We start from the raw sequence: 27,360 nt of genomic DNA on the forward strand, positions 1-27,360 counted from the left end.
CAAAATCTCAAAAAAAACATTAACAAAGCCAGGTAGCACTTTTACTTTATCAATGCTTTTCTTCTGTGGCAGATGGGAGCTCCAGAGAGGGCATCAGAGGGGTGAACAGCGGGAAGAGGGAGTAAGGTGCGACAGGAAAGCAAAGCGAGGGGGGACTGGATGAGAGTTGGTGGAAGACGAGGAATGGAGGCAGGAAAGTGTAAGAGTACGAAGAAAACAAATAGGGGGAGGAGGGCAAGCAACACAAGGGTGAGTGGGGTAGGGAGGTTTGGGCAACAGCACGGATAGAGGGGCGTGGGATGAAGTCAGGAAAAACACAGACAATGGGGGGAGGGCAGAAGGACAGACTGCAGACACATGCACCCCTTATTGATTGCATGTCTAAATGTAAAAATAAAGTATCCCGGGAAGCATACAGCCAGTAGAAGGACACTGGCTGCAGACAGGAAACTGTAGTTGGTCCATGCTCAACTGCAGAGACAGAAACTCAAAGCCCAGGAAAGCAGGAAGCTGCTGACCAATAAGAAGCAAAGAAATAAGAGTGAAATGCAAGCTAACCAATGGTAAGTAATGGGTGGGTTCTAAGCCCCTGTAAGCTTTTAGTTGAAAAGAGAGTTCTCCTGCAGGGCAAAAGAGGTAAAATCATGCAAACGTTTTCACTTAAGAGGCTCTTCTAATCATAGATAGAGCAGCGCTTAGGCATTCTTCATTCTTCATAATGTGATTACCACTGTGCACGAGGCAGCTCCAAGCAAGCTCTTATCTCAGGTGTTCAGGAGCTATTCCTGATGCTGGTGGCCTCCTGTCTGTCCTTAAAAAGAAAAAGTCCAATAGTTGCCCTCTTGTTGTTTTTAAAGAGCCTAATTAATCCTCCGTACCACAGCTGAGCATAGCGTTCGTGACAACATCTAAAGATCGTAAATTCAGTTTACTGAAAACCCACCTTTTTGGGTTCTCCTATCAAACTACAAAAGTTAGATTCTCCATGCAGAAGCACCTCTGAAATGTCCAAAATGCAATTAGGATGCATTAGGAATGCAAAATGCATTAGGATTGGCGGGCAATCCGCACGCCATCCTAATGGGCCCCTAAGACTTTAGGCAGTACAGTCTTTAAAGGTGGATGTTTAATGTGAATGAATACAAGAAAAATCGTTTAATGTCCATATACGTTTAATGCTTGATGAATAAGTGCTTTTTCTTATTTTATGGGTCAAGGGCTTCACTGACATGCTGGTGTAACTCTCAAAATGTACAAATATTACTGTAAACATATGTAACAAAAATAAAAAGAAGAAAAACTGACAGCAGGCTGCAGCCTAAATTTGGAAAAATTATGCTTGTAAGAAAATGTTAAGTAAAAAAAAAAAAGAAATGGCATACAATGTAAATTTTACTGTGTGGGCGTCATTTAAATTATTAAAAGTACAGGCATTCTGGATAAGAATGAGGCCAGCTGGGTCATATTTGTGGAAATCAAAAACTCTATCAGGAATGTGTATGGCCATTTGGGAGCATCGTGCATCATATGAAATAAACCCACTTACGGTGGCCATATTCGATGAGGATAGTTTAACTCAGTCCATGCTTATTAATGTGTGATTGAACATTATGTAACTTTAAAATGTTCACATGTATACATGCCAGCTTGTACAGTTCTAATGTAATTGTTAATTTTGTACTTATTTATGTGGTGGGATATTCACTAGGTAGGAATTCATAACAGTTTACCATAAAGGAGTACCGCGGATTCCGTTATAATTAAGAGTATTCTATATTGTCAGGTAGTGGCCTGAAGAAGGAACTATTGTATTAGCATTGGCCATGTCATAATGCCCTTGAATATTTGCACAGTTATCAGCGAATGAGCAACCTTTTACTATGTGAGCCTTGTACATCTATGTGAACCTTGTACATCTGGAGCTCAGAAAAGAGTAGAACATAAATGTTAAAACACTATAAGCAAGGTGGTTATATTGAATGTGGATACTTTGGCTGCTCCTATGTTTATTCATTCATGCCTAAATGCCATAAATTGAAAAATTATTATTTTTGAAGACGGCTTGTCTTGTATTTATTTATGATCTACTTTATTCAGATCTGTTTAGCCTATGTATAAAGATTGTATATATGCAGTGACGTGTTTAACACAACGGATTATATAAACACTTCATTAATGGAGTGAACCCATCTGTCATATGACTAAATAAGTGCCATCTGTGGTATATATTCAAACTCATTGGTCACATTATATTTTAGCTTTTTATATAATCATATTTCTACTAATTGTCTAGAGTGCTACATAACAATTTACATTGTCTTTCTGTATATAGCATGCCATTCTCTTAAAGAACAATATATACATTTTGCTACTTCTGATTCCATATATCTCTACAGTAATTCATCATGTGTATGCACTAGATGATCACTGTTTTTCTGAAAAAACAATATATAGTTAGTCCATAATGGTATAAATTTACATAACTTGTTAATGATTTATCAAATACTTTGTACAGATAGCATATTGTTAAGCACAATCTCTTTTTAGATATGTTCGTATTTCCAAACTTTTGATCCGATCAGCAGATTCTTAACTTCCTCACAGTTATTCGGGTCTTGAGTAGGGGTGTCTCACGTGTATAACTTTAGTTTCCACCAAACGTGTGGTAGGAATGTTTCTTTAAAGGTGGCCATTGGGCGTAGAATTATTGAGGTGTTTTGTTATGTTTATGAGGTTTCTGAGCAGTTGGAACCTGGTGATCAGAGGTTTGGCTGTGACTTTATGGTGTCTTATTTTAAGCTGAATACATCTATCAACTACACTCCTTCCTGTGTGGAAATCTGCTTGCAACACTATGTCACCACATCTATCATTTATGGGAACAGTAGGCACCACTGTTTATTTTAACCACTCTGTCTGAAGGCCTGATCTCTGTATGAGATATAATTCTATATTTTTAAATTGCAATATGAATTGTACTCGCTTTATGTAGTGTTATATTCCCTCTACCAAAGGTAACCTTGGTGTTTGGCCACACATTACAGAGTAAGACAAAAAAGGTTTTAGTGAGATTAAGGCATCACTTTAAAGAGCAGTGGCTAATGTAATAGAAAACCTTTAGGTCTCTTTTATTTCATATACCTGGGCAAGTTGTGGGAAAAGCCTTCGGCAACTTTGAGGAACTTTTTTGCTGTTGATCACTTTTCACAGTTAATAACATTTGCTCCTCACTCGTACCTAATTCCATAAGAAGAGGATCCTACTCCCCACACGCTGAAGTATTGCAAAAACAACCGGTGCCCAATCATATAAAAGACATAGAAAAAAGGGCCTGCAACTAGACAAAAAAGTCCCACCCAAAACATTTGATAGTTATGCCCCTTTATTTTAGGAAACTCTCCAGTGAAGGACTAGTAGGGATCTGAGAGCGGGTGTTGGAACGTGTAATAATTGGGAGGGAGGTGACGTCTCGCCAGTGAATCTGGTTTATGTGTAATCCTTTCAGGGGAAACATCCTTTACAACTCAACTTTTACTACGCACTACCATTACGACGCAACTTTTACAACGCAAGTTATTACTACGAATTGCGCGGGGGCGCTCTAGGAAAGGGAATAGTTTAATTACTATCCAACACCTTCCATACTATACACAGGGACTGGAGTTGGAATAGTAAATTAAACTATTCACTATCTAGCGCCCGCCAACGCAAGTCGTTGTAACGACTTGCGTTGTAAAACCTGCGTCGTAATGGCATGCGTTGTAAAAGCATGCGTTGTAGTGACATACATCCTCCTTTCAGCATTCTTCCTCACTCCCCACTCACAATCGCTCTACTAATTTGGTCGGGTCCAGGGTAAGAACAGGGTTTGGACCTGCTGGCTGGGCACGGAATGGGGTTGGTGTGGTGTATGTGCTTGGGGCCACTTGTGAAAAAATCAGGTAATGTTTTCACATAAATACTTGAAAGGAGGAAAATGTATTTATTAAATAGGAAAAAGTAGAGAATGAATTGTTGAGCAGCCAAGCAGTCTCGACCTCAAAACCTTACTGATTACATCATACACGACACACTAGATGTGGTCGTTGACCTCATTCGTGGTGTCTTATTTGGCATTGAGTAATTACATCACTTCTGAGATCAAATTACTGCCTGCTATGAGCGAAATAAAATGTTGATATATGATTTATATTTTATGAGGGTTCCACTTGATAAAGAAATGAAGTGTAACCACCTGCCCTGCCCCTTCCTGCCATGCTGCAATCTGATCCGCCTCTATGCTGTTTCATAAAACCCTGAAACATTTAAGCAGTGGGCTCCCTGCCTCTATCCATTTTCTCAAAGTCTCGAAGAACACCTCTTGGCTGCACATCTTGTGAAAATCAAAAAGCCACTAGCCTTGATCCCCGGAGTGTAGTTCTGCACTACAGTTGTATGCATAATGTATTATGAGTTTTGTTTTGGCCTTCCCTTAAATAATGAACCATACTTTTCGCCAAAAAAGTAATAACTCAAGATAAATCGATAATGAATGCACCACGTCTGTCCTGTGCCTTTTTGCAAGTCTTTAGCGCTGCACGGGAAGCCTGCACCATGCAGTGTTCCAATGGTAGGTGTATATGAGCTGCTCCCTTTCCTCGCTCTCTAAATCCTGTATACCCGCTGTAATTCCCTACCATTTATTTAAGCATCGTTGCTTGTTATGGTGGACCCTGTACACATAGGTGCCTGAGAAGTATGGTGTAATAGGTGCAGTATAGCTTTATCAGGTGGCAGTGGCATAATGCAAAATGATGCCCTCCCCCATTCAGAATGTGAAGAGCCCTCCTCACCCGCACTTCCCCAAGTCTCCCATATGTCACCGATATCAATTGGCCTGCGTGGAGCCCCTTGAAGGGTTGAGGCCCCCCTGAAGTGTTGGGTCCCCATGCGCCGCAGTAGCTGCAGGAGCCTGCGTTACACCCCTGTGTAGTATCCGCATTCTAGTTGTTGCACGTCACGTAGACGTGACGTGCGTTGGGGGAGAAGTGAGAAGCTGCGCGCGCAGCGAGAGCAGAGCGCGCGAAGGGTGAGAGAGATCGGAAGCGCCGGCCGGCGCTCCTCTGTGATTATATAAGTGAATAAAGTTCCTTTCCGAATTTATAAAGCCCAGTGCCTTTATTTACTAGACAGCAACATTACAGTGGCGACGAGGACGGGAGGCACCCACTGGCAACCAACTGGAAAAAAAAAAAAAACCAAAGGAAAGAAATACATCGAGCCACCACCTCCACGTGGACTGCAGCCAAGCAGGCGACCCCAGGCCAAAGGGGGACACAGCACAGAGCGGCGCTGATGGGCCAGTAAGTGGAGAACACAAGGGGGCAAAGCAGAACCCACCAAGGAACACAGGCAGAGGAGCGTGGCAGTGCCACAGCAACTAGAGGGGCGGCGAAGTGGCCAGAGCGGCTGCGCTGCAAACCACAGAACACCGATCACCGCAGATATCTCCCAAGAACACCGGGGAAGGTAAGAACAGCGCTGGCTGCCAAGGAAGAAGGAGGGGGGACTGGCACTAGGAGTCCCCAGGAGGACGCTGATACAGAAGTAAAAGACAGCACCCCAGGGAGCCCCACCAGCAAGGCTGTCAAAGCGACAGAGAGTAAGGAGGTGAAGATGAGCACACCGGCAGGCTATGCAATTGCACCGGTGCAATTCCTACCAAAACCTGGTGAACCCCTGATGAAGTGGGAGGATTGGAAGGAATATATTGATAATTTCATAGGGGTCCTGGAGGACGAAAATGAAGAGAAGTTCACCCCCCAAAGGAAGAAACGCATCTTGCTGCTGAACCTGGGACCGGAGGGTCTCAGGATTGACAAGAGTTTGGTGCCCAAGAAGAGAGAGGACACGGATACGGATGTCTATGCCCATGCAGTAGAAGACCTGGATGAGAGGTACCGCCCCACCATATGTGTGTCTGTGGATAGGTTCAACTTCCAGCAAAGGAAGCAACGGGCCGGAGAAACCATAGAGGAGTATGTAGGGGCATTGAGGAAACTAGCGGCCCCGTGTAAATATGCACTGTGGGAGGATGAATTTATAAAAGACCAGATCGTGATGCACACCACGAGTACACAGGTCCAAGACAAGTTGTGGGCGAGCGGCGACACCATGCTCAAAGAAGTTATGGTCATAGTAAAGAGGGCCGAGCTGGCTAGGAGGTGCGCGGCAGCAACCAAGAAAGACGTGGGCACCCCGACAATGGTGAACAGAATACAAGAAGGAGACCACCGTAAGGACCAAAGAGGAAAAGACTCAGCAGCCAAAGGTACTAGCCGGTGGCAAGGGAAACAACCAGGGAGCGACAGCAAGAAATCGTGCTACAGATGCGGCAGCTGGTCCCATGATGCCCGTGACAGAAGATGTCCTGCGTTCAGAGCCAAGTGCCTACACTGCGGTATCCTAGGCCACTATGAAAAGGTATGTAGGAAGAAACAGTCGAAGGAAACAGTGAAATGTGTTGAGCAAGGTGAAGAAGATCTAGAAGAAGTAGCAGAAGAAGAGGTGATCACGGTCCTGTGCATATACGACCAAGTGATGAGCATAGAAGGGAGGAAATCCACAAAACCCATCCTGGACATGTCAATGGGAGGAGTCGCCATCACTGTGGTGGCGGACACAGGGTCCCCCTTCACCATCATCCAACAGGCAGTATGGGAAGAAACATTCAGACCCAGGTTGGGACCGGAGTTGGAAAGGCTAGACATCAGACCGGTCACTTACAATGGGGACCGCATTCCCATGTTGGGGTTCCGCCGCCTACTGTTCGAATTCAGGGGCCGGTCAGCATGGTGCAAATTGTACATTGCAGAAAAGGGACCCTCGGTCCTGGGATGGCTAGACCAAGGGGACTTAGGAATTAAACTAGATCCAGGAGGGAAGGAGCAGATTTTACTGACGGAGCAAGAAGAATGGCCGAACATGAACAAATGGAAAGAGAACTACCCGAAGGTATTTGGAGGCACAGTGGGACGGATGGAAAACTTCCAACACAGGATTGTGCTCAAGGAAGGGGCCATTCCGGTAGCCCACAAGGTGAGGAATGTGCCGATTGCGGTGAGAGAAGCAGTCCAAACCGAACTCCAAGAGTTAGAAAAGAAAGGAATAATTGAGCCGATAACATGTGCTGAATGGTTGGCGCCCCTGGTGGTCGTAATGAAGCCAAATGGGAAGGTCCGGCTCTGCGTGGACCTGAGAGAACTGAATAAGAATATCGTGGTGGAAAAATTTCCCCTCCCCAGAATCGAAGAAATGTTGACCAAGACCAGGGGGGTGCAGTGGTACTCCACTATCGACTTGACCTCGGCCTATCACCAAATTGCACTGCACCCGGACAGTAAACGGCTCACATCCTTCATCACCCCGTTTGGGTGTTACCAATTTTGTCGGATGCCTTTCGGGCTGGCCTCAGCAGCAGCTGTTTTCCAGAAAATGATGCACCAACTGTTCAGAGACTGCAAGGATGTCCAGTATTTCCAGGATGGCATCTTGGTAATGGGGCGAGACCAGCAAGATCATGACCAGAAGCTGGGAAAGGTGCTGAAAACACTTGAGAACAAAGGCCTCACAGCGGAGTGGTCGAAGTGTAGGTTGGGACTGCAGTCGGTGACGTACCTAGGTCACGAGATCGGACGACAGGGCGTCACCCCCAAATTGGAAAACGTCAAAGCCATCGCTGAAGCACCGCCGCCCAGGAACAAGGAAGAGGTCAGGTCGTTCCTGGGGATGGCGGAGTACTACAGCAAGTTTGTGGTACACTTCGCATCCAAGACCCACAATTTGAGGCTGTTGACCAGAGACAGCACAGTGTTCCAATGGACACCGGAAGCCCAAGCAGAATTCGAATTGATCAAAAGGGATGTTACCGGAGCCGTTCCCCTCAAGGGATATGACCCACAAGGCACCACTATACTGACGACAGATGCCAGTGACAAAGGTTTGGGTGCCGTACTCATGCAAGACAGAGGCAGAGGGGAGATGGAGACCATCAGCTTTGCATCCAGAGCACTGACAGACACAGAGAGCAAATACAGCGTGATCGAGAAAGAAATGCTGGCGGTCGTATGGGCCATGATGAGATTCCGGCAATTTCTGTGGGGAACACGCTTCCTACTCAGAACAGACCACAAGCCGTTGGTGAAGGTGCTGACGTCGAGTGGACATGCCAGTGCCACCCCTCGGATATCCAAGATGTCTCTAAAGTTGCTCGAGTTCAGGTACGATGTCGAGTACATTCCGGGGAGCCGGAACCGAGTAGCGGACTATTTGAGCAGGGCAGCCGCCATGGAGCCAGGAGAGGATGACCCTACCGGCAGTGGGGATTTGGTAGCTCTAATAGAGGACCAAGAGAAACTGATCAGTCTACAAGAATGGACAGAGTCCTATGAAGAAGACAATGACATAAAGGAAGTGAAGGGGTACATCGCACATGGATGGCCGGATAAAAGGAATGTAAGAGCAACCCTCAAGCCGTACTTTGAAGTGCGGGAAGAACTGTCGATAGGAGACAGAGGGATCTTCACATACAGAGGAGATAAGGTGATTCCCCCAAGGACCCTCACCTTTAAACTGATGGACTTGCTGCATGAGGGACACCTGGGCATAGGAAAACTCAAGGCACGAGCCAAACAAAACTACTGGTGGCCAGGCATGGATATAAGGGCTGAAAGGCATGTCAGAGAGTGTCCCCAATGTCAACGGGCGGACAAGACATTGAAACCATTGAGGCCAGCGATAGGAAAGTTTGACCCCCCTTCAAATCCATGGGAAGAACTGTCCATAGACATTTTGGGACCGGTCCTAGACGACCAAGGCACACAGAAATACGTGTGTGTGCTTATGGACCGTTATTCAAAATGGCCGGAAGTGAGGGTAGATGAATCCATGGACACGGAGAACATCCTTAAGTTTCTGTCTGAGACTTTTACGAGGGAAGGAATACCAAAATCGATCTTGAGTGACAATGGACCCCAGTTCACGTCAGAAAAATGGACTAAGTTTATGCACAGAAATGGCGTCACTGTCAAACACACCGCAATCTACCATCCGGCCGGAAACGGTTTAGTGGAGAGATTTAACAGGGTGGTGATGGGAGCCATACAAGCGGCCATCTCAAGTGGACAGAACTGGGAGAAGGCGCTAGAGAACATGGTATGGGCCTATAGAATAACCCCTACAGGAACGGGATATAGTCCATTCCAAATACTGAGAGGACGTGAACCTTTTACCCACGACAACAGAATCTGGAAGGAAAAGCTCATCACCAGTGAATGGTCCCCCGCAGTGGTGCGCGCCAACCTGGAAAAAGCACAGGCAATTTACAGCAACCATTACAACAAACGAAGGAATGTTAAAGGCACAGGTCTGGAGCATGGAGAGTGGGTAAGAGTAAGATTGGCCACCCTGCAGAAGAAGGGAGACAGCAAGTACAGCAAGCCGTTGCAAGTGGTAGAAGTGTACGATCGGGCTGCCCTACTAAGCGATGGGAATGTATGGTCCCAAGACCGCATGGCCAGGTGCAATAAAGTTTTGGGCTGGGAACAACAGAGCGCCGACTGGGAAGACAAGGAAGGTCCCGAAGTGGAAAATAATCAAGCAGCCACGGAACAGCAAGTTGGAGAGAGAGCTGGAACGGAAAGTGGAGAAGAAGGAGAAAATGAAGGTCAAGGATTGGAATGGGACAGGCAGGAGAGAAGCACACAAGAAGGAAGAGTTGAGAACGAAGGGACCGTAAACCCCGGGACTCAGAGTCAAGAGTCAATGGAGAACCCCGTCAGGGTCACAAGGAGTGGAAGGCAGGTGGTAAGACCTTCCAGATACCGAGATTTTGAATTGGACAATGAACTGTGAGTGACTCTTTCTTGTTTAATAAAAAGGGGGAGATATGTAGTATCCGCATTCTAGTTGTTGCACGTCACGTAGACGTGACGTGCGTTGGGGGAGAAGTGAGAAGCTGCGCGCGCAGCGAGAGCAGAGCGCGCGAAGGGTGAGAGAGATCGGAAGCGCCGGCCGGCGCTCCTCTGTGATTATATAAGTGAATAAAGTTCCTTTCCGAATTTATAAAGCCCAGTGCCTTTATTTACTAGACAGCAACATTACACCCTGCCAGGTGCTAACTTTAAATTACTATCGAAATGTAGGCTGACCATTCTCTTGAAACACCACCAAAAAACATCTGTGATATAGGGGTTACATAAAAAGCCAGACTGTAAGCACAAATTAAAATATATTATTTTGAGGTATTTACAAATGCACCTTTCACTCAGCCGTCATTTCACCCGGAAGTGACTGGGAGTTTTCGGGACTGATGGTCGCACACCAGCTCTCTAACAGTCCTCATGGAACGTTGTCTCTTTGTGCGTCATAAACAAGCCTGGGATAGACTTCTAGCAAATGCCTCGCAAAACTGTGCGTGACCAACCCAAACCCTGAACCGAAACCAGAATCCCAGTACTGTAGCGCATGCATGCATTGACGTTAAACGTCCAATAAAAACCTTTTGGCGGTTTCCTTTTCGGGGCTTTTAGGCTCCTCTAGTCTGCATACATTAGCAGCTTCATTCTAGGTTAATTAGTGAAGCCTCTGTGCAGTCAGATGTGGTAGAGCAGACACAGGGGAGTAGCTTTGAACATGTGGTGTCCAGCTTTAATGATTTATTATTTTATGCGGTTTAATGAAGCTTGGACTAGGCTGCTTATAGCATAACATAATGCGTGTATTTGTAGAGCACGACATCCAAACCTCAGGGCGGCTTCGTGGTGATACTGATAATTAATTGTTCAAAGCGTAGATGGTGGAACAAAAAGAAAGTCCTGCGTAGACGAAGTATTCAAATGATTAGCAGCTTCATTGGAACAAAGGAGCTAGGGCTTCATCTGGAAGGGAGACAACACAGAGTGTCAGCAACCGTTCAGAAGGCGATGAACAGGGCTTTAAGGGGACCGGGTCTCTCCAGGTGTCAGATCCGGTCCCTTTCGAACGCTATATTCATCCCTTTAACTTTTCATGCAAAAACCCTGCCCGATTTCTGAACAATGAGTGTAACAAACTTTAAGGTAATCCACGTTGTTTTGGCATATGCTTCACAGGCTTTACTTAATCTTGCATTCACTATGAGTGTTTGCTTTTTCCAGGATGTTGTGTTACGTTATTTTGCCAGGCAGCCTATTCCTATAGTCGAATGCATAATTTGTATTGAGTCGCATCCAGGTGTTTATAACGGGGCACAATCGAGTTGTGGCTTGAGTGTCGGTATGATGGCCATGTTCTGGTGGGGCCCCAGAGAAGGGAGTTGGGGGGACAGCAGCTGTGTGTAGCATCTGTACTGGGTAATTGTGATCTACCTTATTCCCATCGAGGACCTACGTAATTGTCAAATTCTTTCTTTTTGCACCAATTGGGGAGGTACTCCCTTCAGATGTGTTTACTTGACCACTGCTTCTTATGTTGTGAATTTGCATACACATGCCATGCTTTTTTTGCCTGTGCTGCTTTTATTATGCTCTGTCCTGACTTTTGTATATTGTTTACTATAAGTTGCAACTAACACAAGTTAAAAAAAGAACCTTTGCATGTAGCTAAGTAACATGTATAATTTTTCAGAAAATGTAAAATGTGTGCCATTAAACTTTAAAAATAAATAAGTAACTATCCGCCTGATTCATCAAGCTAAATTGCACTCGCAAAGGGCAAGATGCTCAGAATCTTGCCTTTTGCGAGTGCAATTTTTGCCTTTGGGATTCATCATCCGAAATGCAAAATTCGCTATTTAAGAATTCGCACATTTGCGAAGAATTGAATTTAAGGAATCTCTATTTGAGATTCCTTAAATGCAATTCATGAAGCATTTTAAAATTGCGAAATTGCAATTTTGGGCCGCTATTTACCGAGAGGTCAGACCTCTCGGTAAATAGCAAAAACTTAGAAAAATGCATTTAAATGCATTTTTCTAAGTTGCATGTTACACACACACATGTCCTTTGGACATGTGTGTGCGCAACACCAATGTAGATTACATTTCAGGGGTGCTACAGGGTGTCCTTTGGACACCCCTGCACCCTTGAAATCGCATCCTTATTTGCGATTAGCTAATTGCTAATCGCAAATAAGGAATAACTCCCCATGCATTCCTATGGGCCTATAGGCCCATAGGAATGCATGGGGAGTTATTCCTTATTAGCGATTAGCAATTAGCTAATCGCAAATAAGGAGGCTGTAGGAATCGCAATATTTATTGCAATTCCTACATGAATCCCGTTTTGCAAGTCCTTAATAGCGATTCGTTATGAATCGCTATTAGGGCCTCGCAAAACGGGAGAATGATGAATCAGGCTGAAAGGCCTTAAGTGCACCCTCTATATTCAGAAACGTAACCACATTTTCTGTATTGGCAACACAAACAAATACAGTGCTATCTACTGTTCAGACTAAAACCCTAAACCCTATGACACTCTGAAAGGCCTCAGGTTTCAAATGCAGCGTGGAAAAAAGAGAAAAGTTACAAATGATAGAAAATATGCACAAGTGCTAGCACACTACAAACGCAGCATCCCAAGAATAGATGTTTGTCGTTGCCCAACGGTACTCATTTTAGCAACCTCAGAGGCATAAAGGGCTGAGTGGACCTGCTGGGATTTTAACACGTGACCATGGGGTCAAGCACTGTTCCTTGGAGTGGAAGCTTTACTCCACTGAGGCATCAGAACAAGTAGAGCAGAGCAGACCCCTAGAGGCGTTCGAATACTGTACCTCAGTAGTTTAACACACATTATATATAGGGGAACTGGGTAACACGAGAGAGAAAATTCAAAATGAGACCTAATAATATAGATTACAACATGTGCCCTTATCCAGATGGTGATTTTATACCAATATTCCTCACTAGAATACATAGAGGGCGTTCCCACCTCCAGCATGACTACACAGAGCTGCTCATGGCTCCCGGCTTCCAGAGCTCAGAGAAGAGTAGACGGAGAACGTGAATGTTAGCACACTATCAGCGTCTGTGGTGTACTCTTTCTGAGGTCTGAGTTTAGACAGCATAGCTACTCACAATATACAAAGAGTGAACTTTGGGTCAGTCTCTTCAACCACTATCTTTCTTCGACCGCATTCTTTCAGCCATTGCCTTGAGACTTTGTCAATTACGTCTTGGCTCAGTTCAGTGAACTAATCAGCTCTCACTACCTACTATTGGCTGCTTGGGAGTATCCTTCTAATTCCACTTGAGTGCAGTTGCATGAGGGACTACTTTACAACTATAGCCCTCTCTCTATAATTCTGTTGATTCCCTCGCAAATGTCTTCCTATAATATGCTAATGCTGCATGTGGTAGCATATTAATACCAAGCCTGTTGGCTTTGCCACTGCTTAATCATATAAGGATGTAACACATACACATACTTACTGTATAGCGAGGTATTGTACAAGAAGATACCCAAAGGATTTATACATGACACAAGATACTCAATACGTAGAGACCAAGACCACAGTGAAGCATTTTGCAGTGAGAGGGCACCATAGATTATTTTTTGTGTGTCATTTTTTATTAGCATTTGTGTAAAAAATTATCATAGGAAAAATAATGATAATATCATTCAACATGTAACAATTCATAGTAGAGAAATTAATACATTATAAGCAGAAATATATATAGGTGATAAGTACTATTTATTAAAAAATAGAATATATATATGTGAATAAATACATAAAGAATTGCATACATATAAGAATAAGAAAAAAAGGGGAAAAAGGGTTTTTTGAGATAATATATAATGTGGACAGGTATAGGAAAGAAGTTAGATATCGAATAGTATAATATGACGTGAGTTAAGGGAAGAGAATATAAAGTAAGGTAGGGTAAGATAATATAAGATAGGATAGGATAAGATAGAATAAGATAGGATAGGATAGAATAACCAGGGGTGGGAAAGAATAAAGGGTAAAAAGGGGAAGAACATAATTGGACAAAGGTAGAGAAATAGTAGCATTGGGGTATTAACATCAATATCAATACCACTATTCATATTCAAGAAAGGTGACCAAACCTGAAGGAATATGTCAGTTTGATTCTGGAGGTTTTAAATCACTTTTTCGTGTGATCCTGTGTGTATCATAGTTGTCAGCCATTCTTCTTGTGAAGGAGGAGATGTGGATTTCCAATGACGTATGATACAAATTGTTGTGGTGGCCAATGCTGTATGAAAAAGACGATGTTGGGGTTTGGTGAGTTTTGGGGAGAGACGGAGATCATGAAGAAGTATATTAGCAGTCGGAAGAGATAAATGCAATGTAGATTGTAAGATTCTACCTACATAAGTCCAGTAAGGTTGTATCATTGGGCAGTCACATATAATGTGTGTGGAGTCACAATTGGTATTGGGGCACCTCCATCAGTTAGCATGTGAGAGTAAAACAGCCTTCTGTAGTTTTGCAGGGGACCAAAGCCGCTCATGAAGGGTTTTGAAAAGGCAGAATTTTAGTCTAGCTTCACAGGTGCCTTTGTCTAAATTTTCCAGTATTTCCTCCCATTCCTTATCAGTGTCAGATACTGAAAGCCGAGGCTGCTATTTGAGTTGTAGCGTCTATGACCGGGGTTTAGAGTGAAGGTGCATTGTAAAAATTTTGTAGAGACCAGATATTACTCCTTTATGTTTACTCCAAATGTTTAAATATGTGACTGTGTAAAGTTTGCGGCATGGAAGAAGATAGAGGGAGGTGCTTTTTCAAACAGTCTTGAAGTTGAGTATATTTCAGAGATTGATGTAGTGGAAGACCAAATTCTGGTCTAAGTTGTGTGAAGGATTTAAAATCACCATTATGGAAAAGCTGATCTAGTGTTTGAATACCTGCTTAATGTCATAATGGCCATGATAGCACTTTCCGATTTAAATGAATACTGGTATTGTTCCAAATAGGTGCTTTTTCATGAATGTTTGGATTTAGAGCTAATAATCGGTGTGCTCTTTGCCAGAACTTGAGCATTGCTCATAACATTGGATTTTTAGATTGCTGACAAGCGATTTTAATACCATATAATGTAGAAATGCCTGGATCAGTAACTAAGAAATGTCGTTCTATATGAACCCATTGAGGAACGTCAGAAATTCCCGGAAGCATATATGATAGTTACGAAATTTGTAATGCCAGATTATAATGTTCAATTGAAGGGAGACTCAGTCCTCCATAAGTGTGGTGTGCTTTTAATTACACCTCATTTAGTTATAGCTAAACGAGGTTTTCTGGTACCCCATAGGCACCATAGATTCTTAACACATACACCGCTCTCACCAGGGTGACATAATTGCTGGAGACTTTGATCATAGAAATGAAATGTTTTGTGCAGACAGTAGACCATCGTGTTAACACACACAAAGTATATATGAGGCCTGCATAGTGAGTTGGAAGGTTGGGGAAGTACATTTTGGTTAATAATGACTTTAGTGCTTCTTATTATTTCTAAGCTCTGTAAACAGCTTGTGTTGCTTTTAATAGTACTGAATTCACCAGACTCGGAGGAATGGAAGGCTTGTTAACCTGGGCTTCAGATCTCATCAGATAGCATTAGTGAGCATTAACTTGATATCAGCCATGAAGGGATTGGTTTACTAGCAACGTGTGCATTTGTCATATAGAGTAATTAAACAAGGAAGAAACATTCAGCTAAGATCTGAAAGTGAAGGCATCAAATACTTTCGTTCTACTTAAGCAGTCAAGTAACAGGAAAAAGAGTGGGCCTTCGGAGACCACACACTATCAGGTGGAATATGGTGTCCTGGAGCACGCCTTATGTTAGCCTCTGAAGCATTTCCCATTTGTGGAGCACCACCCACACTGACTGGCACCACAGCTCATGACTTAAAGACCTCTTCAGGCTGCCAGCTGTCACTTGTCATGTGGAAGAGGAGTGGCGCAGCAGCCAGAGTACCTGACTCCGGACCACAGGGTTGACGGTTTGATCCCCGTCTCCAGCAGCAGGTTAGCCCAGCACCATGTGACTCTGGACAATAGCTTGCTTAATCTTCCCGACAGCCCCCAGCGCCGGGACACCTCTCCTGAGGAAGCTGTGCGCTTTACAAATGCTGGCATTTACATTTATTTGAGGCAGCAGACACTGGACAGTGGGCAAATCAACCCCACCTACTCCACCATAATGCAATCTGACGGTTTGGTTGGTATCTCTTGTTTTCTTTCTTCAACAGTAAATAACACGCATTGGCAAACAAATAGCTCTTACCTTTTATAATGGAAGTGGTAAGCTATTGGCTTTACCAGTGCTTGTTTGTAAATATTGAATGGGGAGAAAAGGCATTAAAATACTGGAGGAAAACACATACTTTAAGGTAACTTGAAACTGAACATTGTATTCAATATTTTCAATCATTATAAATTACATTAGTTTATGTTTCTAATTCCATACAGGAAACAGACTGTTAAAAGCCTATTGCACATGATCCAGCTTAAAATCGCTGTCTGAGGATGTCTCAGAATTTAAAGGAAATTTCATTGATTTAATGTCTAATTAAACTTTCATCCTCAAAATGCAGGCTGAGTGATTGCAGCATTCTGTGCCTCCCACAGCACCATAAATGCTGCTGTGGGGTGGGGTGTACTGAGGCTTGGGAAAGAATAAATGGCAAAAAGGGGAAGAGCATAATTGGACTAAGGTAGAGAAATAGTAGCATTGGGGGTATTAACATCAATATCAATACCACTATTCATATTCAAGAAGGGTGACCAAACCTGAAGGAATATGTCAGTTTGATTCTGGAGGTTTTAAATCACTTTTTCGTGTGATGCTGTGTGTATCATACTTGTGCTTTCAAGCTACATGTGAAAAGCAAGAAAACTAACCTAATAAAATCTGCTGTTTAGTTAAATGAGGCAAACATTTACCTGTTGCAGTGGGGAGTGGGGAGCAACTTCGAGAGAGCTGGGCAAAGACTGGCTGTAGCGGGCACCGGACAATCCCCCAGTGCCCCGCACGAGTGGGGGCCGGTTTTGGGGCACCTGGGGGCCGTTTTTGTTACAGGGCCGTTTTTGCAGCATATCTGCAAAATCGTCCCTGTAACAAAATCGGCAGAAAACCGGCCCTGGCAAAGAGCTCGGCTTCACCCCCAACCCCCCCGCGGGGGAGGGGGGGCGAGCACTTTGCCAGGGCCGGTTTTGGTTCCCAGTCTGGCCCTGGGCAGAGATGGGGGGGGGGGTGGAGCAGTACATGGGGGAGAGAGCAAGAAAACACATGCACTCCAATGGGGTGCTCAAAGTAAAAGAAGTAGCGCTTTGATGTCAGCAGGTAAGAATGTAAGTCATCCAGTTGTAACAATAGTAAAGAGGCAATGCTCCATGGGAGGGACAAACCCAAGAAGAGGAAGGAAAGCTATCGAATAAGAAGCAAGCAAATTAGATTGGCAAGAAAGCCAACAAAAGATAAGCAATGATATGACCCAAGACCCAATTTAACTATTGAAATTATAGACAATAGGGCTTCTGCCTCTGAGTCACTGCATTTTCTAGGCAATATTTTCGAAGTGGCTTTTATAGAACGTGGTTTCGGAAGAGCCTCATGTGTATCATATGCCTGCCTTTGTTGTACATTTGCATTTTTTTCTGTTTGTATCTTTTATGTAACTCATGTAATCCTAAGTCCTTATGTATCGCAACTGGTTCTTATGTAAAGCGTTCGGACACCTTCGGGTAATGTTCGCGCTATATAAAATCGCATTAAATTAATAAATAAATAAATCCATGAAATCGAGGCCAGATGGCCTTATAACGTGGAACATGCCACTTTGCATTTACGTTTGGCTTTAGGAAGTGGTGAGGGTGATAGTACAGATCCTGAGCATAAGGGTGGACCTCTCTCAATGAATATCAACTACTCTAGAGGAGCGAGTGCTTGACACCAGAGAAGAAACTTGGAGTAAGTAGTGCATTGATCATTGCTGTGTTTTTTTCTGGTCACTGTAAGAACTGGATTAAATTGGTTGGTTGCATTTAGCAGTGGAGAACCGATCATATTCAAGTGGGAGTGTGTAGGTGGCTGTTCCCCCCCCCGCCCCCTCAGAAGCTACGGAATATGTGCGCATGGAGGTTAAAAGTATGTGTTATGTTATGTATGGACATAGAGGCTAAGGTACTAAGTGTGTTTGCGTGTGTGGACAGGGAGGTTACTATGACAAGATCTGACTCTGAGACAGAGGGTCAGACATTGTCATTCAATTATCTTGACTTATCTACCAGAAACCTAAGATCTCAGGATAATGCCTTGTTGAGCGCATCACGTATCCGTCTCAGGGCCGGACTGGCCATAGCGGGCACCAGGCAATCCCCCGGTGCACCGCACGGGTGGGGGCCGGTTTTGGGCCCCTGGGGGCCGTTTTTGTTATAGGGCCATTATTGCAGCATAGCTGCAAAATTGGCCCTGTACCAAAATCGGCCGAGCACCGGCAAAGAGCTCGGCGGCACCTCCAAACCCCCCCACCCCAAGTGGAGAAGGGGGGGCCGGCCGAGCACTTTGCCAGGGCAAGTTGTGGTTCCCAGTCCGACCCTGATCCGTCTGTCTAGATGTGGATGCAGAGCCTTTTCTTACCTAGCTCCGTTTTACTGGAACAACTTATCTCTTCACGTTCGACTTTGTCCGAATTACTGTAAATTTAGGAAATTGCTGAAAGCTTCTTTTTTTAAGAGATTTCACTCCTGTTTGTGCTTGCTTGTACCTATAGGCAGCGCCGAGATCCCCCTCGGGTGAGTCTTGCGCCAAATTAAATGTAACATAACAACAAGCCAAAGTTGTTATTTTAAACATGGAATCTGCATCTGGGAATAGCTTTGAGTTCTGAGACACCATGCAGGTTTTAGCACTTAATCCAATTTTGCACTTAGGGCCCGATTACTTTTGCGGTGAATCCGCATCCTCCGGGCCGGCGGAAGCCACCGCCGGCCCGGAGGATGCGAATTCACCGCTGCGTTGTGAGGAATGACCCCCCGCCAGATTAAGATGGCAGGGGGGGCGTCTGCGGACGTGGAGACCGTCCGCCGTTTTTCCGCCGCGAGACCGTGGCGGAAAAGCTCTATTTATTTATTTATTTATTTATTTATTTATTTAAAAAGTTTGATGTAGCGCGAACTTGATCCCGAAGGATATCAGAGCGCTTTACAATTTGAGGCAAAGGTAACAAATCAGAACATTAGTCTAACATGGGGAATTTAATGGGCATCATAGACTGACTTACAAGCACACACAGGGCAAGCCATATTAGGATTTGCATTTTGATATGCCTTTCCGCGGCGGCAATGCCGCCACGAAAAGGCATACGGTCTTTTCTTTGGGGGCCCGTTGCGGACCCCCAGGGTGAAGGGGGGTGGGGGTGCACCTGCATTTGCATGCACGAAGCGGCAGGCACCGCGCGGTGCCTGCCACTTTGTGCATGCAAATGCACTGCTTGCATTTTTAACATTTTTAACATTTTTAACATTGCGGCGGGTGCTGCTTCAAGCAGCACCCGCCGCAATGTTACACATACAGGATGTGAATGCCAGGGTGGTGGTCACATCCTAATTTGCATGGAGGGACCGCCGCTGCCCCTGCGGACGGTCCACCATCCTAATAGGCCCCTTAGATTGGAAACGGGCATTTTTGTATTATTTTAGCTGCTTTGAATTTGTCCCTTAAATTTCCTGTTAGCGAAGGCAGTTTGTTATTGAGCTTGTGTGTGTAATGTTCTACTTAATTATCTGGCCTAGCCCAAACCACATTTGCTCTTCAAAGGCTCTGGCACTAATCTAAGTTTTATTGAGAAACTTCAGTCGTTTTTCTGAAAGTGTTATGATATTGACCACTTTAATTTAATTAATGTGAATGTGTTGTGTGTATTGTTAAGTGGTTTTGTACCCATTAGAAGGTGTTGCAGCTTTTAAAGCTAAACTGGTTTGTGTAGACTCTCTTTTTTTAAAAAGTTTGACCATTGGCAACTGGTTATTGAAGTTGTTGAGATCTAACGCAGATGTCTTTTGCTGTATTTTCCGTGATGGCAGAAAAGACAATAGGACCCTGAGTTTAGATGCTTGATATGTTAGTGGCAATTTTAGGTTTCGATATTTATGTACTCTTGTAAAACTACTAAAATGGTATGGGTAAGGGTGATGGTTTATGGTTTTCGGAAGGGACCAGTGAGGAGATGGAACCTGAGCTCGTTAATACACATCGAGAGTATGCTATGATAATGTAATGTGCAGCTCATTTTGTAGGTTTTTTTTTTACAATTATTTTTATTGAGCTTTATAATTAGTACAAAGAAAACCATATTAGAGAACATTAAGCCACACGCCTCCCAGAAACCATATGAACAATGGATAAGCAATACAAGAATATCAAGGTCCCACAACTATCATGTGACTCTCCAGCGTAAACTCAAGGTGTAATGAGGTTAGGTTTATCCCTTTGTATATCCAAAGAAGTGCCAGAGAGGGGCAAAGAATACATTAGTCTCCTTAATGGTTCGTTACTATTTCCTCCACACTTAATTTTTAACCGGGGTTTTGAGAATTGTTCTCTGCAAGTTAATATATGTTCTGTGGGATTTATGAATTGTGTTAATCTTCCAAGTAAATATCTGCTGAAAGAATCCTTAGCAGGGACCCCAAGAAAGGTTCAACTGGAAATGATGAGTCCCAAGTCAGATGGGGCGCCCTGGGAGAGCTAGCAAAGCGAATAGTAACCCCCAAAGGGGTCTGCTGAGGCTGTGTCCTTGCTCCGACCTTATTCTCCCTATATATTAATGATGTTGTGAGCGATTTAGGAAATTTTTACATTGATGCACAGCGGATTCTAGGGCAGAAAATCCCCCTGTTATTGTTCTCAGATGACAATCTGCTGGTCTCGAAGACGCCCAATGGGTCTACAGATGCTAGTAGATCGTTTTGCACACTTTTATGCAGAAAGCGGGCTGACAATAAAGCATTCAAAAACATCATTTTTGACCATTATTCCACAGAAGTGATTTAGAGGAACCATCACGTTAGAGGATATAGAACTCAAAAGTGTCCCAGAATTTGATTATCAAGGTATACATTTTAACCCTAACATGCTTTAGTCTTCCCAGGTGAAGAAGAATAGTATAAATTTAAGCCATCATGTATTTGGGATATAGAGACTGTATTGGGCGTCTAAAACTAGGCCAATCCTACCCACTCTAAAAGTTTATAAAGTGAAGGCGCAAGTTAGTGTCTTTTATGGAGCAGAGCTTTGGGGTCTTGCATGTTATCTAGTTTAAGAAAAGTTGAGAGCAACTTTTTAAGAACCTTGATGGGCTTGATGCCCCTATGTTGGGACGTGGGTGTAAAACAGATTTTCCATAAAGCACAGCTAAGACCAGTTTCATTCTGGAGAAGACTTAAGTCATCACCTGCTCCAGTGGAATACTAAAATGTATTCAAAGAACTAGCCATATTAGACAAGAACCATAGGCTACACTGGATTCGGTCGATTAAGGAGATTCTCTCTCAAATCGGCATTGAGGAATACTGGTCGGATTGCCCCCTGATTTTATCAAAGGTCGCACTTAAAGAAGCTTTCTGGGCCCATAAATAGACAATCGAGATGAGCAATAGGAGACTAGGAGCTCTAACAGTTGCCTTTTTAGATCTAAAATCCCATAGCATGTGTGAACCTTTAACTTTTTTTAACTTTTAACTAGGCAATTGTACATCAGGTTTAGACATGTTACACTCCCTTTGCAGTCTTTCTGTGCAAAATGGAAATCTAAGATAATAGCTTGGGTTGCCCAACATGCCAGCATCCAGACGAGAGTCTGCAGCCTATGATGTCCAGGATTCTCCCTATTCGTAAGCAATTGGGAGCTAGGCAGTGTCTAGTGGGCCTTAGGCTTTTTCAAGCAGAGACAAAAGAATCCGTTGTCTGTGCAGTAGCGAAATATCTTCATGGGAGCTGGAGTATCAGGGCAAAATCACTAAAGCACTCTGTGTCAGATGTTGGACATGCACCCTAGAATTATACTCAGATTAAATTAAGGATAGACTGCGGGCGAATCACTTTCTTAAGCCATGTCTAGCAAATCCGCTCACTTTTGAGGCTAGGAGGTCTGGAGCCGTATAAATCAAATTTTAGTATACGTATAATGAACTAGAAAATATAAAGAAATAGTTTGAGTTTGGAATAAGGAAGATATGGTTGTTGTACTTTTTTTTATATATATATTTCTTTTTATTGAACATTTGACCAAATCACATCCAATCATTACAAGCAGGTGTATCCAACCTGTCACAATAACATATAGCACATTTCAAAATAATACAAAGTTATAGTATTAAGCAGATCAGGGGGATCCAAGCGCATCAACATTTCCCAATTCTGGTGGAGTACAGATTTCCCCCCTGTAGTGGTTCCAGGCCTCCCACATCCTGCTCCATGTCCCCGGACATCCCTGGCAATGTAGACAGACTTTTCCCTAAACATACACCAGTCCAGATCTTCCATCCACTTCCCGATCTGAGGCGATTGGCTAGCCCCCCACATCTGAGCTTTAATACGCTTCGCTATCATGAATGCTAAGGTAGCCCATTTCGTTTTGTGGGTATTCAGGTCCATTAGTTCCCAGACATTTAAGATACATCTACAAGCCTCCAGCTCAAGTCAAACCCCAAGACCGCCCGCAGCATGCGGTGAACCTCCCTCCAATATGTTTGTATGTGCTGGCAGTGCCAGTTTATGGATAAATGTCCCCAGTTCCCCACACCCCCGCCTGCACTCTCCGTTCTCCGTACGACCCATTCGAACTAGAAGGGGACCGGTAACATATGTCCTATGTAGTATTTTAAGCTGTACCAGCCGGAGTCTTGTTTGGATAGCCACTACACGCGGGGAAGAGACCGCCACCTGCCAGTCTTCATCGTCCAATTCGAGGCCATCCTCATTCCAATACTGTTTGATATTAAGCAATGGATCGTCCATGTTATTGATTAGTTTCCAATAGATCAGAGATATGGTCTTCTCTGGAAGGTGTCCAGCTAGCACCCTGTCCTCCAGAGGGGAAGTGTATGGAAGTGTTGTTTCCCTAGGGATCTGGCAATGTAGCGCATGTCAAACCTGGAGGTAACAGAAGTACTCACTATCATTGAAGCTATACTGTAGCTTGAGTGAATCGAAGGTGTGGACAGTGCCCGCCCCAGACGTCTTTTATGCCTGAGATCACGATGAGATCCCACTTGTCATACCCTTTTGATTTCCAGAGGCTCCCTAATTTCTCCCAATTCCAGAGTGGGGTGGCTAGTGTCAAGGTTGTTGTACTTTTATGGATTATGGTTTACATGCTGAATAAAGTTGATTGATTGAGAAAGAGAAGGCTTTTACCAGTATCCAATATATCTAATATTAAAGCAAATCACGTACCGGCAAGACTTGGCTCGAGTTAAGTTTTTCTCCTATGCCCAGTCACACAACCCAAACACGACAGAAGATTACATACATATCTGGGGATTACACGGAGAGTAGATGGATATAGTAGATATCTGAAGTACATAGACAAGTAAATGTTTTAGGAACACAGGGAAGGTACATGTGGTAGAAGCATGGAGAAAGAAAATATTTGATGAGCATAGTTACAGTAGATATTTAAGGATGATCAGGAATACAGAGTAGCTTTTTGAAGAACATTAGAGAAATACATGTTTTAGTCTCCAGGAATGAAGATGAATGGGGAAGGTTCTAATAATGCATCAGGTCTTTTCATTCATCGGCCCATCTGGGTTCTCTCCATCTTTGGATGGAGGAAGCTGCTGTGTAAATGCCATTCTTCAATAAGGACACACCTTGGGGAAAAGGAATGCGTGGTTGGGAAGGCGCATCCAAAAGCCCCAATATCCTGAGACTACATGGGCGGCATGTGTCTGCTATCAAATTCTACTAATTTAACGAAGGAGGTGGTATGTACTTTTTGCAGGTAGATGTTAAAAACTTAAATGTATTTAAAAATATGATTCAATGTATATTATAATGAACTGTGTTGTGACTCTTTTATGGCATCTTTTAAGCCGAAATAAAGAATTTTGAATGAATGAAAAACTTAATTGAAAAGTAATTGTCATATACAGTGGCGTAACGAAGATTTAGCAGGGCCCCCTGGAAAGTACATAGAGGGTGCCCCCCACACTCCGGACCCAGTCAGGAGGCCTGAGGCACCGTCCGTGCACAGTGCTGGAGGGGAGCCCATGGAGCTCGGTCTCCCCCCTCCCCCCCCCCTGTGCTGCAGGGTCTGTTGGGGCTATTGTTACAGCACCGGTGGTATGATAGGATGCTGCAACTTTGTGACCGAATTCATTTTGGTGGAGCAGGATTTTAAACAATAGAGCACTGTAATCAGTATGTAATCCCATTGCCTCTGCCAAACTCTTTAGTGTTATGGGTGCAAAACTCACCTTACGTTGTTTCACATGTTGTAAAATATTATAAACCATGTTTTTCACTTCCCTTAGGTGTAAAGGAGCCTCCCACTACGGCATAACTAAAGAACAAAAGCGACGCTCTGAAGATGACGCAACAGAAGATGGATCCTCAGAGTCGAAAGTAGCGTCTCTCACTCCTGAGCTCCAAGTTTCTGTAGGAGATGCTTTGATGGAAGATGAGCCAGGTCTGGCCACTCCTTCGCTCAGCCCGAGTACAGAAAATAACCAATCTGAGAACAGCTCTGAAGACTCCAGTAGAACAAATAGAAATCGGCGTAAGTGTGGCGTAGTGGACCTAACCGTACCAGAAAGTGTTCTTTTCAATGTACTGCACTGTTTTTAAAATTAATTGTGCAATACATAGTCAAGGGGAAAGATTGAAAAAGGCAGCCTTCTTCATACCCGTTTTAAACTGTCATATCATTAGAGGATGATCTGTTACAGTGTTTTTGTACAAAAGGGCTTGGCTTCTTGGTGCATGTGGATTTTGGAGGTGGGAGACTGACTCTTGCAGGTTGTGAGACGTGTTTATCCAAATGGAGTGTGCTCTTTGGGGAGTGGTGGTTCTAGTTGTTGATTCTTACACACAACCCGTGTGAGTGGGATCACTCGGTTGAGGCGTAATCTCAATGGCAAACCCACCAAAGGGGAGGATGTTTCTTGCATTTACTTTCTACTAAGCCTTTGTGTGTGTGTCAGTGTGTGGGTTGGAAGGGATCAGTCAGTCTGAGTGGTATTTATTCCAGCACATACTGAGCCCTGTCGTTGCATTTACACCATGGTTTGCTGCACAGCATGGTTACATCAACAGTTGGCAGTATTTGTATAAAAATGAAGTAAGTGCAATAGAAACATTTCCAGCTCTGCAATACTAATGAAATTATAAATATCACAATGTATCTCATTATAAGTCCTTAATTATACATAATATTTCAGTCAATGTTTTAAGTTTGTTCTAACCCTGAAGCCCATAAAGAACAGCGGCAGGTGAATTAGGCAAGAACACTGTACATTTTGTTCTCACTAAATGGCAGTGTCCTACACTGTGGTATGCATCTATGCAGCATATCCCATGCTGTATCACATAATATTATTGAACATTAATTCTGAATGATTTATAGTACTCCCACGTGCTCAGAAAAAAATGCTAGAATTTTTAAAAGAGGGACAAGTGTTTCTGAACCTGAAAGAACTATTATTTGGAACTTCAACCAAACCAGGGAGCAAGGGGGACACTGCCTCAGTGTAATTTCCATGAGATCAGCATAGTAATGTGTTTACATTTCTCTTTATACTTTTCTTTTGTGTTCTAGGTAGGTTCAATGCATTTATTGCAAGTGTTTGAGAACAATTAATGTATCATTCAGAAGTGTTTTCAAATATTCTATATTAATCGAAATGCAGGATTTAAAAAGGCTTACCAATTTTGTAGGCATAATAGAAATGGTACAGAATCCCTTTCTCCTAGCAGAAGGATTGAACACATATGTTGACAATTATTTATTTTACTTTCAATCCGGAAGGGAGCTGGAGACTGGAGGTTCCAGAAGCCAGTCGTGCTCACACGTATTGGACTAAGGCAGCCATTAACTGTCCTTTGTTGCTGACTTTCTCAAGAATAAGAGGCAACCCAGTGACCCTGGGACCTGGGTAGGACAAGTAATACAGGCACAAGGTGTCCCTATGGGCTAAGTGTAGCCCTTGGCTTCCACAACAATAGTTACAAAAAACCTTCACTAATAAGGTATAGAATGTTATATACAATATATTGTTATTTCACAATGAAAATGCCTTGTTTTAAAAAAATAACTACATTTTCTGAACCCGTCTAAGAACTTTGTTGCTGACTGGCTGTCATTTTCAAGTGGAAGAGATAAGGACTATCAATGCCATCTCTACAGGGCCCATATTACATTATGGGCCTCATTCAGAGTTGGACGGGTTACTTCATCACAAATGTGACAGATAACCCAGCTGCCTTATTGCAGGTGCAATATATGTTATGACACTTGTAATAAAAATAGACTGGATAGTCATCACATTTGTGATGGACTAACCTGTCCACCAAATTCTACATTAGGTCCTAAGTATAAGTATCCAGGGGGTGCAACATGCATAGGCCCCTACTTTCTGTTCCCCGGGGGCACTTTGATATTTCTGAAGGGGCCATAGACGCATGCATGGCTTAGACAAATTGCGCAGGCAATAACGTTTTGCCAGCACAAACGTGAAGGTGCATTTCCTCATTTGTACGGGGGTATGGCACCATTCAAATGTGGAAATGCTTTGCCTCTGTACCGACACCTTAATATAGATGCTAACTATCTGACAAAAAAAAGGACTTACCTGGAACGGCGGGCCGCCACACCTCCTCTGTCCCCTTCCATCTTCCTTCTTCTGGTCTCCAGTCCAGGCCGGCAGTAGAAAGCACTCGAGCATAAAGGCTCACCTGAGCCAATCGTAACACAGCAATGCAGCGGTGTGATTGGTCTGAGCACCCTGGTTAGACACTCCGATGGAGACAGGGAGCATGTTCATGTTCCTCACCAGGCTGTGTAATGCAAAGTGTGCATGACTTCTAGGGCCGGCCAAACAGTCATGCTGTGTAAACCACTCCTCTTCTGCTCCAGCCAGCCCCGCCCCACCCCTGACTGTGATAGGAAAAATAAAAGGATAATAACAATACATTATTATCATTTTACTTTTATTTTTGAGCAGTGGCGACGCTCCTTCTTGACGCGAAGGAGCCGCCACTGTCAAAGACATGCTCTCAGTAACTATTTAGAGTCAACTAGTGTAATCATATGTGTTTGCCAAATGTTTTTATTGTATTTTATACACAATAAAGTAAAGCACACA

General features: G+C 43.6%; 1 protein-coding gene across 4 annotated transcripts in view; it reads left to right on the top strand.

The window, feature by feature from the left end:
• LNX1 (ligand of numb-protein X 1) overlaps positions 1 to 27,360 on the top strand; it is a 300,305-nt gene that overhangs the window by 143,033 nt on the left and 129,912 nt on the right. For all 4 annotated transcript variants that reach the window (XM_078678190.1, XM_078678191.1, XM_078678193.1 and 1 more), the window contains one exon: positions 24,532 to 24,776. In XM_078678190.1, coding sequence (XP_078534316.1) covers positions 24,532 to 24,776 — 245 coding nt within the window. The remainder of the gene's footprint in view (positions 1 to 24,531; positions 24,777 to 27,360) is intronic.

The sequence above is a fragment of the Lissotriton helveticus genome, chromosome 2_2 (genome assembly GCF_964261635.1).
Source record: "Lissotriton helveticus chromosome 2_2, aLisHel1.1, whole genome shotgun sequence".
Taxonomy (NCBI): Eukaryota; Metazoa; Chordata; class Amphibia; order Caudata; family Salamandridae; genus Lissotriton; species Lissotriton helveticus.